The 13,645-nt window shown below is 58.1% G+C and overlaps 1 protein-coding gene across 3 annotated transcripts in view; it reads right to left on the reverse strand.

The window, feature by feature from the left end:
* LOC147628123 (uncharacterized) overlaps nt 1-13,645 on the reverse strand; it is a 230,797-nt gene that overhangs the window by 114,572 nt on the left and 102,580 nt on the right. For all 3 annotated transcript variants that reach the window (XM_086813146.1, XM_086813145.1, XM_086813144.1), the window contains exon 10: nt 992-1,098. In XM_086813146.1, coding sequence (XP_086669272.1) covers nt 992-1,098 — 107 coding nt within the window. The remainder of the gene's footprint in view (nt 1-991; nt 1,099-13,645) is intronic.

The raw sequence follows: 13,645 nt of genomic DNA on the forward strand, positions 1-13,645 counted from the left end.
CCCTACCGTGTGAGCTAGAACCGAAGCGGAGGTGGGGGGGATTCCATCACTCTTACGACGATAACTCCACTGATCACCGGGAGAAGGGGAAGATATTCCTTCCCGAGGCCAGGAAAGCAAACTCTAACGGGAAAACTTGAGACGCCAACCAAGGGGTCGGATGCTGGGTCGAAGCCATGCTGCCACCTCGCAAAGAAGGCTTGGGCCATACACAATGCCACGGGACTCAGCTACATGACTCTGTCGGATGCTGCAGGCAAATCAAACTTGACATGGTAGTATCCATGCCCCAGTGGATGAATATCAGTGATCTTTCTAGGCTCGCCAATAAGGCTAGCCTGCGAAAGATCCCTAAGGTGTCCCAGGCGCCGGGTGGCTACCAACAAGCTTGCAGACCAATGTGGAGGCCTCTAGAGAGGCGATTGTCACTGCGAGGAGCTGCAGGTCCCCTTCAGAAAAAGACAGGCAGGGAGGGGCGGCCTCAGTAGGGGTTGTCGAAGTGTCGGCCATGGAGTCCGCCTGAGGGAAAAGACCAAGGCAGTGACACTGTGCCACAAAAGGAAACAAGCTTGCCTTCAGGGGAGGTGCACAAACCCAGGGGATAGCTGCAAAGCACAAGGAAGAGGACAGAGCAGGGGAGGCGGCTTGCGATGGTCAGGTGGCAGCATGGGAGCGTTGGCAAGAGCAGGAGGGGAGTGCAGGCTGAAGCGAGGGGATGGGGACGGGCGCATGAACGCAGGCAGAGGGGGGCCTCCAGCTCATTCATCATCCACTTCAACTCCTTACCCATCACTATTCATTGACCATTTTTCTTCTCACCCATCACTAGTTCAACATCCACTTTACTTAAATTGGCAGCTGTTAGGAACAGATTAATGAGAAATGAAAAACACAGTCAACTACCTTCTCTCTCTTTACAATGTTGCTTTGTGGCACGTACATTTGAGACTGGTGAAACAACAGCATAATCATTTACAAGTTACAAATTTACCTGTCCTGCACTAGCAGCTTTCCTGTAATGGTGCCTCTTTCTTCAGCCTTCGGATAGTCTTCAGAAGATGGCCAATTATAAGGCCATGCTTGAGTCTCCACAAGCAACTACAATGTTCATGGAGTGGAATCTTTTCTTCATGCTTCTCTCTCTCTCTCTCTCTCTCTCTCTCTCTCTCTCTCTCTCTCTCTCTCTCTCTCATATGTACTCATTTTCAGTCTTACAGACCCTTTCAGTCTTTTGTAGACATTTGATACAAACTTGCTTTCTTTCTTTCTTTGTCTTTGGACCCACTTTGATGTCACGTGGGTGCTTAACTTAATGAGGATTAACCCAAAAACACAGGTTAAGCTGCAGATTAACACAAATCTCCCTATGCAAAAGCATGAATAACACCCTCTACATGTCAGTCGAAATGCCGTAAGATTTCCAATGGGGTCTAAGAGTAGGGACACTCTGATTGTGTCCCAAGATAAGATGTCTGGCATTCCGCACCGTATAACTGAAAAAAGGCATGCTTTTCAAAGGGTTACAAGCATCCTTCCACTCCCACTCACCGGGGTCCCAATGCAAATGTTTGATAGGGGAGCCACCATACAACCAAAGGCTAACACTCTCTGTGACCATCCCTGGGGCGGGTCAACAAAGACATGCTTCCCTAACCTGCCAACAACTCTGACTTGACGAATCTAGGGGCCCTCAATAAGGTCCTGCACGTCACATCTCTCCAACTGCCATCCATCCTGTACAGAAAAAAAGACTGGTACATCATCCTCCCTAGGCAAGGGGAGACCTATAACCTGAAGAGGAACACCTGTCCCAGAAAAAAACCCCAAACCAAGAATGATGACGGCCATCCAAGAAAGTGGTTGGGAATGGCTGCATCAACCGGTGCAATCCTCCCGCTAGAGCTTGTCAAATGTTGCGTGAAATCCAATCTCTGTACCTCGGTACTCTGAAGCCTCTTCCAAGCCAGCACTGTGGGGCATAGGGTCTCCCAGCCAACCCAAAGAATATGCATAGCTGCCCCAAGAGGCCTACCATGCATCAAACATTCCACAGAATGCGCTGCCGGTTAGCTTCCTCCACTGAACGGGGGGGGGGATGTGTACCAAAAAACTCCCTAGGCAGTCCCAAGCCCGTAGGATGGACCTAACCAAGGGGGATGAAGGGGAGCGGTGAACTGCATCCGAAAAAATAAAGCGTGAGCTGAGAGTCCAGTCACCCCCGCGAACAGGGACACTTCGTGATCTGTTGCATGAGAAAGTCCTTCCACGGCTCAGTGCCTGGAAGAAAGCCCCTAAAAACAAGCTTACACAGCAAAGCCTTACATTGCACCTCAAGGTCAATGATATTCAATGCCCCTTCCTGCTTAGGCCTGATGATAGTTTCCCAAGCAACTCTGGCCCTGGTGTGTGCATTTCCATCAAGCTCTGACCAAAGAAAGTTTGGAATAAGGCAACGAAGCTGGCCAATGCAGTTCTCGAGTCGCTCAAGATAATGAGGCGGTAGCCTAATTACATGAGAAAGGGAGCACTGACTTGACTCGCCTGCGAGCTCCGCTCTCCCCCCCCCCGCTGCTTCTCGCCATCGCGCCTCACCTTCCCCCCCCCGCCAGCCCTCCGCGGTCTCCTCCGCCCTCTCCCCCGCCTTCTTCTTCGCACCCCTCTACGCCGCCTCCCCACCGCCTTCTGCCTCGCGTTTCTCCCCCGCCTTCACCCCCCCGCCTCCACTCCCCCGCCTCCCTCCTCTTCTTCGCTTTCTTCCCCCCCCGCCTTCTCTTCCTTCGCCTCCCTCCTCGCTGCATTCCCCGCCTCTCCCCCCGCCGTTTACTTCCCTCCCCATTCCTTCTTCCTCCGCCTCTCTATCATCCTTAGCCTCCCCCTCTCTTCTCTCCCTCGCCACCTCTCCCCCCTCCGCCCTCTTTCTCCTCCCTTCCGTCCCGCCCCTCCGCCCACCGTTAACTCCTCCCCGCCTCAGCTCCCCCCCCCCCGCGCCCCGCCCCCGCTATCCTGTAACCCGCCGCTTCTCTTTTTTCCTCGCAGGGCTATGTCCCTCCCGTTGGTGACCCCGGTTTCTGGCTTTTTCCCTCTGGAGGACTCCATGGAAGCCGCTCCGACTAACCCTGCCGATTCCGGTCTCCGTCTGGAGTTCACAGCTGAAGATCTTCAGTTGTTTGTTTCCACAGTTTCCGCTCTTGAGGCCTCCTCCTTGGTCTGCAAGATAGTGGGTAGCCGTCCGATGCGGAGAGAGCTTCGCGACCTTCTGCAAGGCAGCCTTGTTGGCGTGCCCGCCAAGATCGTCAGCGTGGATTTTTTGGGACGTGGCTACTATCAGGTGGATTTCAAGTCCCCACAGGCAGCTCAGATGGTGCTGGCTCGGAGCCCCATTGCCCTCCGCTCTTCCCGGGCGTTCCTGGCGCGATGGACTCATGGTTTCGACCCCGCTTCTGACCCGCTAGCAGGCGCGACAGGTTTCCCCGTCACTATCTGTTTTCCTGGACTCCGTAGGGAGTACTTGCCCCTCTTGTCATCCATTGGCAAGGCGTTCGGGCAGGTGGTCGAGACGCCTCAGACAGCGGCTTCAGTGATTGCTCGGGCAGCAGGACTCCCGGCCATTCGGGTTGTGGTTCCGTCACCGGAGTCCCTCCCGAAGACGATCCTTCTCCCTTGTCTTTCTGGAGGACATATGATACAGCGCGTGGAGTATTCGGGCCTCCCCGGCCAGTGTTACATATGTCGGGAGATGGGCCATCTCGCACGCGCCTGTCCCCGCAAGGGGGCTCATCCTTCACGTTATTCCGCCTCCGGACCCCCTGCAGCAGCAGGAGACCCGAGGGGTGGCCATCCACTTCAGAGACCGGACATCCCTGGCTCGTCACAGCAGGCGCCATCATCTGACGAGCAGGCCCCGGCGGAGGATGCCGCGCAGTCCCAGGAGGCTGGCGGATGGCAGGAGGTTCGCCGGCGGAAACGCCCGGCCCGTAGGGACCGTCGTCGCAGACGCCAGCAGGCAGCACAGGCTGGCGGACAGGCGACTCCGGCTGGCGTACAGGCACCTACCCGCACTTATGCTCCTGTCAGGGATAGGCGGCCAGCAGGTCCCACCCCGATGGATGAGGATTCAGACTCAGTGCCCGTTGAGGCCGCTGGTGGAGCCTCCCACGTGGAGACCCCGCTCCCACCTCCCCCCGCGGGGGGCCCCCCACCCTCCTTGGAGCAGATTCCTGAGGATCCTGGGCCGCACTCTTCGACCCCCGGCTCCCCTTCCCCTCACCCGGAGAGCACTCCTTCCACCCTTCCTTCTCCCCCCCCAGCCCCCCCTCTCCCGCCTCTCCCGGCGGCCCCCCCTGACACCTATCCTCTGGCAAATGCCTCTCCATCCTCTCCTCGCTCTCCCCCCTCCTCGCCACGAGCCCCCATCCCTCCCTCGGCCTCTCCAGGATACTTCGCCAGACCACCCACTGCCCCGGGGCAGCGCAGCTGGGTAGGCCAGAGCTCAGTCCAGCGGCTGTTCCACCGCCACTCCGGGCCGGTGGAGATGGCGATCCTCGCCTCGCCCGCCACAGAGTTCTCTCCAGCCTCCCCTGGGGGGGCCCCGCGAGTGATGGGGCTACCAGTGGATTACGGTTTTTTCAGGTGCCTCCAGCTGGATGCTGGCCCGTTCGAGACACTGGTCGCGCCCTTGCGAGTTTGCGTGGTGTGCCATCCTTCTCGTTCTCCCTCTGTGGTGAGCAGCATGGTGGCTTTCTCCTTTCCTCTCAGTGTTGCCCCAGACACAGCATGGGATTGCAACTCTGTAGAGGAAGTTTTGCGTGATCAGATACTGGAGTTTTCTCATCACTTCAGTGACTTGGGGCTCACGGACCTATTGCAGACCCGATTACACTCAGCCCGCATGAGCCTGTTTGGTATAGGAGACTGGCGGGCGGATCCGGTCCACACCTCAGTTGAGGCGGTGCTTCTGATTCTCCTCCATGCCGCCCCGAGGGTGCAGCCAACCTTTAGATACATATATGCAGAGGATTGGTCTCACGCCTATGCCCTGGACAGGGCGAAGGCGGAGTGGGGCTGGACACAGAGACAGGTCACCCTTTTTTTGGAGAGACTCCGCACCCGGACAGACAGTGATTATTCTCCCTCCAAGCCGGCGCCCAAGACTCACAGAGTGGAGGGCAGATCATCCGGGCCGGCTGAGAGGGGTGAGCCAGTGGAGGCTGCTTCACTTGCCATAGCTCATCCATGAGGATCCTCTCATGGAACATCCAGGGTCTCGGTGGACATCGCTGCTACATTGGCCGGGGCAGACTTCGCCAGGAGATCCAGAGGGCTCTCGTTGGAGGACCCATCGATATCCTTTTCATCCAGGAGCACCACCTTTCTGCTGGGCGTACCCGCACCTGCGGGAAGATCTTGCCTGGCAGGAGTCACACTTTTTGGTCACCGGCATATGGCTCCCAGGAAAACCAGGGTGGAGTATGCATCTCAGTCAGCGAGCAGCTTCTATCTGAAGTTGTGGACTCTGGCATTCTGGTCCAGGGTCGTGCGCAGTGGATCATCCTTCGGGTTGGGGAAGACCGCATTGGCTTCCTCAACTTCTACGCCCCTAATGGGGCGACCGGGAGAGCCGAGTTCTGGAGCACCATTAGGCAGTCCCTCCCCTTGGCAGACCACTGGTGCCTCGGAGGGGATTGCAACATGCTGGAGGATGCAGAGGACAGGATGGGGGGCAGCCAGGAGACCATTCATGGGCCGGAGCTAGCTGCCTGGGAGGAACTAGTGCTTCAGGTGAGAGGCCAGGATCCGTGGACTCTCCCGGAGTTTGGTAGGTTGCAGGGGAGCCTATCTTTCTCGCGCTCGGATAGACGGGCCAGAGGGGTTAACCTATCCCGCATCGACAGGTTTTACATTGATGAGTGGGCCTGTGATAGAGGTGGCACAGTGGGCATACTTGCAGGCTCCTCGTTTTCAGATCACCATCCAGTGCTTCTCCAGATTGAGGACCCCACGAGAGGAGAGCAGAGCCAGAGCGTCCGGATTCCAGATTGTCTCATAGAGGAGCCCGAGATTGCGATCGGAGTTGAGCAGGTCTGGCAGGAGCTGCAGTTCAGGAGAGGATCGGCAGCCAGCGATCTTGCCAGTGGCTTACAGGAGATTAGCCAGATGCTCAGACAGGCTGCCTTGGACCGGCTGGAGGCTTTCAGAGAGCAGGAGAGGAGCCTACGGAGGAGTCTAGCGTCCCTCCAGAGACTCCAGGAGAGGGATCCTACGAGCCCTTGGATCTCAGAGCAGATGGAGTCAGCTCGCACGGAGATCAGATCCATCGAGGAGAGGAGGGTGGAGTTCCGATTCCATGCTCGGGCTTCCTTTTGGACACAGGCTGGGGACAGAGTGACTCGAGACTTCTTTGAGGCGACAGGGCCTCGCTTCAGACGAGAGGGTCTCAGGCGTCTCCGGCAGGCTGATGGCCAGGTTGTGGTGGATCCCCCCAGGGTTCGGGCTATAGCCACAGATTTTTACAGGGACCTTCTCTCTGCTGAGCCAGCAGATGACAGGGTGAGAGAGGCTCGGGAGGCAGTCTGGAGCTTCACGAGACCGGTTGTGCCGGCCCATTTACAGCACTCCCTTCTCTCCCCCTTCTCGGATACGGAACTGGAGGAGGCTCTTCAGGCATTACCTCGGGGCAAATGCCCAGGAGAGGACGGTCTCTCGGTGGCTTTCTTCCAGAGGTACTGGGGCCTCTTACACAGGGGCTTCAGATTGGCATTCCAGGAGATTATGGAGTCAGGAGTCATGCCGGACAGCATGGCTGAGGGTTTGATCCACTTGATCCCCAAAGAGGGAGGAGACAGACTGGAGATTAGACAGTGGAGACCGATCACCTTGCTAGGCACGGCCTACAAGGTCCTAGCTAAGGCGATCAGCAGGCGGCTTCAGCCTCACCTTCCGGACATCATCCACTCCACGCAGACTGGCTTCATCCAGGATAGGAGCATTCTGGATAACATTTTCTCCTTCTGGGAGGCTACGGCTCTGGCTAGATTTCGACAGGAGGATCTGGCAGTGCTCCTTCTCGACTTCGAGAAGGCATATGATCGGGTGGACTGGGCCTTCTTGGAAGGCACTATGGAGAGGATGGGCTTCCCCCCTCAGTGGATCCGTGGGGTCTCTGCACTCTACTCATCGGCTCATAGCCAGGTGCTGATACAGGGCGTGCGCGGAGAGAGGTTCCAGCTCTCGCGCTCGGTGCGGCAGGGGTGCCCCTTAGCGCCCTTTCTTTTTCTTTTTGTGGCGGAGGCCATGAGCACTTTTTTGACGGCACAGGATACAGGTTTGCGGGGCCTCCAGCTTCCCATCCGTACCTCGGAGGAGCTCCTAGACTCGGAGTTTGCGGATGACACTGCTGTCTATCTTCAGGGAGGTGAGGAGAACCTCCGCCGCTTCGCCTTAGCCATGGACAGGTTTTGCAGAGCTTCGGGCGCTTTGATCAACTGGCACAAGTCGTGTGGGCTGTGGGTCAGCTCTATGCCCCCCCCGACTTGGAGGCCAGTTGACGGTTTTCAGTGGCTGCCCCGTGGCACTACAGTGCGTTATTTGGGATGTTATGTGGGCATTGACATATCTCCGGAGCAGCAGATAGCCCCCCTTCTTCTGAGCATTCGGAAGAAGCTTCTGTATTGGAGTACCGCTCGTTTATCTCTGGCTGGCCGAGTAGTTGTGGCCAACCAGGTTCTGCTTGCTACTATGTGGTACATCACTTCCTGCTGGGCCTTCTCTCGGGCATGCATTGGCCAGGTGCAGCGGCTCATCAGGAACTTTCTTTGGTCCGGTGGCGACGGGCGGCCCGCCAGGGCCAAGGTGGCATGGGCGGTGATCACTCAGCCGAGGGAGAGAGGCGGCCTGGGCATTGTTGATCCTATTTGCCAAAGCCGAGCATTGCTTGGCAAGCTGGTAGTTCGTGGCCTCCTGCCACGCGCTGAGCCGTGGAAGGAGTTTCTTGTTTCCAGGATGCTCCGCACCCCCTCTCTTAGCGGCCCCTGGACCCCCAGCATTAGGTGGATCTTTACAGAGCAGCGATCCAGAGGAGTGGGCCTTGGCTTCGAGGAGCGTTTTGCAGCTAGCCTTCTGAGGGCCTGGTCGCATCTGAGGCCGTCACTCTTCCAGACTCCTCCGGGCACCGATGAGGAGCGCCTGAGGCAGCCATTGATCTGGAACCCCTTGATTCGACTTCCCAGTGGCCATATGGTTGGATCGCGGTCTCACGTGTCGTGGGGCCCTTTGAGCTCCGGCCCAGCCCAGTCCCTGGACGACTGGATATGTTTTCAGCAGCTGCCTCTTGAGGCCCAGGAGAGGAGACTCAGTGGGATGAGGGGCAGAGAGTTGATGAGACAGGACATCGAGGCGGCCATCCCCCGGGAGTGGCGGACCCCAGTACAGGACCCTCCACCTCCACAGTGGATGGGTGTCTTTACTCGGCATGAGATCCTTCTAGCGGTCTGCGGCACAGCGGAGGGAGTCGCCCCACTCACTTTCGAGGTGGGAGAGGGTGGCCAGCTTCAGAGGACACGACTAGATTTGGATGGGCTCCAGGGTTGTATTCTTCAGAGGGTGCGGGTGGTCGGCTTTCATCAGAGACAGTGGCATGTAGACCCCTCACCGGCCTCGATAGGAGAGGACTGTTCTTGGAGATTATGGGCTTGGGACAGCAGGCCTCTTATTCGCCTTCAGTGGGATCCAGGTGAGTGGTTTTGGCGAGATCCCTACTTGGCCCCTACCAGCCCAGGCATCCCCTTTTTTCAGTACACAGCGAGGCTGGGGCGGCGGATTCAGAGGCACAGGATAGCGAGCACCCCGGCGGCGGCCGAGCATTGGCGGCGACAGGGGCTCTCCCCTACCTTTCTTAGGGACTTCTGGCAGCGCCTGGGGGCCAGCTTCCGGCCCCGGAAGGTGACGCTTTTTCTCTGGCTCACAGCGCATAGAGGACTGGCTGTGGGGGCATGGCTAGCTTTTGGCAGACACCCAGCGTCCTGCCCTCGGTGCGGCCATGCACAGGAGTCGCAGCGGCACTGCTTATGGGATTGCCCACAGGCTCAGCAGGTCTGGCAGCGCGCTCTCAGGATGGTTTTTGCAGGCTCACCAGGTGAGATGCTGGTGACGTGGGGTGCGGTGGCTTGGGCCACGGACAGCGGCCCGGCCCTTGGATATGAGGACGTCCCTGGCAGCGCGACCATCCAGGTCTCTGACAGGGCGATGGCGGTGGTTCCGACGCCAGACTTCTCATCGGCAGCCCCTCAGGAGGGGGTCGGGCACAGATGGGAGATGATCAGCAGCATGACGGCCTGGCACATATGGAGAGCCCGATGCAGGGAGGCCATTGACCGCCAGGCGACTCCACCGGCGGAGGTCATACAGGCCCTCTGGGTGGACATCATTCACACCTTGAGAGGACACTGGGGGAAACTCCAGGGCGACTCGGATCGCATGAGAGGGCGCCGCAAGGCTTTCCTCCGCACTTGGCACCCTGGCCCTTTCCTCACCGCGAGGGGCGAGGATGTCACTTGGCACTACAGGCCTCCAGTCTGGCTTTTCTCACCTCCCACATGTACTACTAGGTAGCCCCCCCCAGAGAGCGGCCAGCCACGGGGGTGGAGCTCAGGAGTTCACTGTGTTTTATCCCTCCTTGCGAGGTGAGCTTTGTAGCCTTATGGCGTTTTCTCATTAACTAATAGAAGGATCCTTTTCCCGGAAAAAAAAAAAAAAAAGAAAAAAAAAAAAAGCTGGCCAATGCAGCCCTTATGAAAAATCCAGCACGAACCAAGCCGTGGCTAGCAAAACTTGGTTAACCACCAAAGCTCTAGAGAGCAAGTCGAGCTTCCTCCTACTCCAGTGATGAAATTTGCTTTTAATGCTAAGAAAACTGGAGCAAACTGTTGTGCAGGGGGGGAACGTAACGCTCGTTGAAGCTCTCGCCCCCCCCCCCCCTTGCTCGAGCCTGCTGCCCGCCTTCGCCCTCGCCTTGTCCCTCGCCTTCGCCCCCCGCCTGCCTGCCTTCGCCTGCGCCCTCACCCTCGCCCTCTCCCTTCGCCCTCTCCTTCGTCCTTGCCTGCTCGCGCCCCCCCCCCTCCGCGTCCCGCCCTTGCCCGCCTGCCCCCTCTTCCTTTCGAGCCCCCCGCCCCCCTTTTCGCCCCCTCCTTTCGCGCCCTTCCCGCCCCCTATCGCGCCCTTCCCGCTCCCTCCCCGCTTCCCCTCCCGTCCCCCCCCCCCCCCCTATTTTCTCTCCTCTGTCATCCGCCCCTCCCCCCCTCGCTTTTGGTCTTTCCCTCCCCGCTCCGTGCTCCCCCCGTTTTCGTGCAGCTTGGTTCTTGCAGGACCCTCCGTCTCCACTTCGCCCTCGACTCAACTTCAGACTCTGATGGAGGCCCCTCCTGCCTCACCTCAGAGGGACTCTTCCGCAGCCCCCTCGCCCGCCCATGAGGATACCCCCATTACGCTTAATCTTTCGCCAGAAGAGGAAGCGAGCCTCGCCGCAGAGGTGGAACGCCTCCAGGTACATTCCACCATCTGCCGTATAGTAGGCACCCGCCCCAGCAAAGAGGACATTCGGGATCTTCTCCAGGCCTGCCTTCTTGCAGATGTGGGCAAGATCCTGGACGTTCAGTTACTGGGCCGCGGACACTACCAGATTGAGTTCGAGACAGCCCAGAGCGTGGCCCAGGTCTTAGCCATGAGTCCCCTGGACATCAGGGGAGCTCGGGCCTTCTTCAGACATTGGCAGCATGGTTTCGACCGAGCAACGGCCGAGCAGGGAGAGCGCCTATTCCATGTCACAGTTTGCTTTCCTGGACTTCGTCGCGAGTACCTTCCACTCCTGTCTAGGATAGGATCATTGGTGGGCTCGGTGCTTGAGACTGGCCCCAAAGCAGCTTCAGTGGTGGCTAGAGCAGCTGGCCTTCCTTCGGTCAGAGTTTTGGTTCCTGACATCTCCTCCCTTCCGAAGGTCATTCAGTTACCTAGGATAGGGGGGGGGATGGATCGATCAGAGAGTGGAGTTTTCGGGGCTCCCGAACCAGTGTTTTATATGCAGGCAAGTCGGCGACCTGGCCAAGGCCTGCCCTCGCAGGAGACCCCGACCTTCACCGCAGCAGCAGACCTCCGCTGGCCCGTCCACGAATGCGGCTCGGCAGGCAGCCTCTCCGGGACACCTGCTCAGCCCACAGAGACCTCCAATTGGTAGCCTGGACAAGGGCGCCGTAGAGGGAGACAGCCACAGCAGCATGCCCAGAGACCGTGCCCAAAGACCGACGCAGCAGCAAACACAGCCTCAGCATCATTGGGTTCCAGTGAGGAACAGCTTTGCTCCCCTCCAGGAGGAGACCCCAGCGCAGACTGAGGATCACGAGATGCCAGCGCCCCCCCCTTCACCTCGCACCCCCCCCCCCCCCGGCCTCGCTTCCACCCTCGCCTCCTCCCATTCCCGCTCCCGCATTTTCAACGTCTCCTTCCCCACCCCCTTCTCCCCCCTCTTCTCTCCCTCCGCTCGTCTCAGCTCCCCAGAAGGCACTGGCAGTGCCCTGGCGCTCACCTGCAGTCCGGCGGGCACTGAGCACCGACCTTGCTCGTGTACCGCAGAGGAAACCTACCATGCCGATTTGTGCTTCACGGATATCCTCTATCCGCAGTCGGCTGAGTAGTCTCGACACTAGACAAGGGTTTTCGACTACTCCTTTACACGCCTATTTGGAGCGGAGGGCCCCCATGAGCTAGCACATATCAGAGTTCATGTGGTGATACTTCCGGCCTGAGGGGAGGAGGCACTTGATTCAGCGGTGGCCTTCTCCTTCCCTCTTTGCGGAACTCGCGACCAGGAGTGGACTCTGGATCTTGCTCTTAGTATTTTGCAGACACAGGCAGTTGAGTTTTCTCACCATGTGAGCGACTTGGAGATTACAGACATGGTAGGCCGACTCTGGGAGTTGGCACATGGAGTGCGGATGCCTCCGGGATTCGACATTTGGTGGTTCGCATAGTGGCAGACCTAGCGCGAGACCCTGGCTATGTATGCATACATGAGGATTCTTTCTCCGAGCGGGAGGCAGTCGCTATGGGACAGGCACTGGCGCCTGGTCCGAGACTGTTGTAGCACACTGGGTGGGCAGATTCGTAGTCGCTCGGATGGGGAATACTCTCCATCCAAGCCGCTTGCGAAGGCCCGCCATATGGCTGAGACAGCCTCCACCTCAGCAGGTCATCCATGAGGATCATCTCATGGAATGTACAGGGCCTTCGCGGTGCACACTATGTACGTTATCGTGGTTGCTTGAGGCAGGAGCTTCAGAGATGCCTCGTTGGGGGCAGTATTGATATTCTGATGATGCAGGAGCACCATTTGAGTGAGAGCAAGATTCGGAGATATGGTTCGGTGATGCCTGGTAGATGGGATACTTTTTGGTCTGCAGGTTTTGTCCCCTTGGGTGGGCAGGGAGGAGTATGTATGGTCATTGCGGATGCATGGCGGCAGGCCATTGTGGATCGCGGGGTCACTGTGCCTGGTAGAGCGCAGTATGTTATTCTGAGGATGCACGATGAGCACATTGGTGTGCTCAATGTCTATGCGCCCAATCATGCTAGTGCCAGAGCAGAGTTTTGGACCCTTGTTACAGATGCATTGCCCGAGGCCGCACATTGGTGTGTTGGGGGAGACTTCAACATGCTTGAGGACCCGGCCGATAGGGTGGGAGGCAATCATGTTACAGTGCACGGCACGGAGCTTGCAGCTTGGGAGCGATTTTGTATGACACTGCGGATCACTGATGCATGGCAGCATGAGGCTTTCTCCCGTTCTCAGGACAGTCTTAGTTTTTCTCGGTCGGATCGCCGGCAGGGAGGGACTAATCTATCACGGATTGATCGCTTCTATCTGGGCGACAGGTTTGGGGAGCGTGGTGGCTCCGTTGGCATTCTCGCTGATGGCACCTCTTTCTCAAACCATGCGCCAGTTATTTTGACTGGAGGAGAGGACACAGGAGACCAGCGCAGTTGAGGATCCCAGAGAGGATACTTACAGACCCCAGTCTTTTTGAGGACATTGAGAGGATATGGCAGGATAGCCAGAGCTCTGACCTGGATGCAGCAGGCAAGTGTGCCCAAGGGCTCATCGAGCTCAGCTCTTTTTTGAACACTACAGCCTTGACATGGCTGGGAGAGACACGAGAGCGGGAGCGTCGCTTGAGACGTAGCCTTGCTTCGCACAGCTCAGGAGGCAAGACGGATCGTTAGCCACTGAGCCCGAGGAGATTAGAGTTCTACAGAGACCTGCTTTCAGCGGAGCCAGCCACGGAGGCACGTGATGCTTGCAGGCAGACTATGTGGGCCCATGTGCAGAGGAGGGTCACACATCGTATGCACACAGCTTTGGGTGAGCCCCTTTCAGAGGATGAGCTTGGTGAGGCTTTGAGGGCCCTCCCGCGTCATAGTTGTGGGGAGGATGCATTCACGCCTGCCTTTTTTATGCGCTATTGGGACCTTTTGGGGCCAGGCCTCCGCAGGGGATTTCAGCATGTTTTGGACACTGCGGTGATGCCACAGAGTTTTTCAGAGGGCTTGATCTTTCTTATCCCCAAGGGGGAGGGAGTGTCAGATGATATTCAACAATGGA

The sequence above is a fragment of the Cibotium barometz genome, chromosome 19 (assembly GCF_041138505.1).
Source record: "Cibotium barometz isolate CiBa-2024 chromosome 19, ASM4113850v1, whole genome shotgun sequence".
NCBI lineage: Eukaryota > Viridiplantae > Streptophyta > Polypodiopsida > Cyatheales > Cibotiaceae > Cibotium > Cibotium barometz.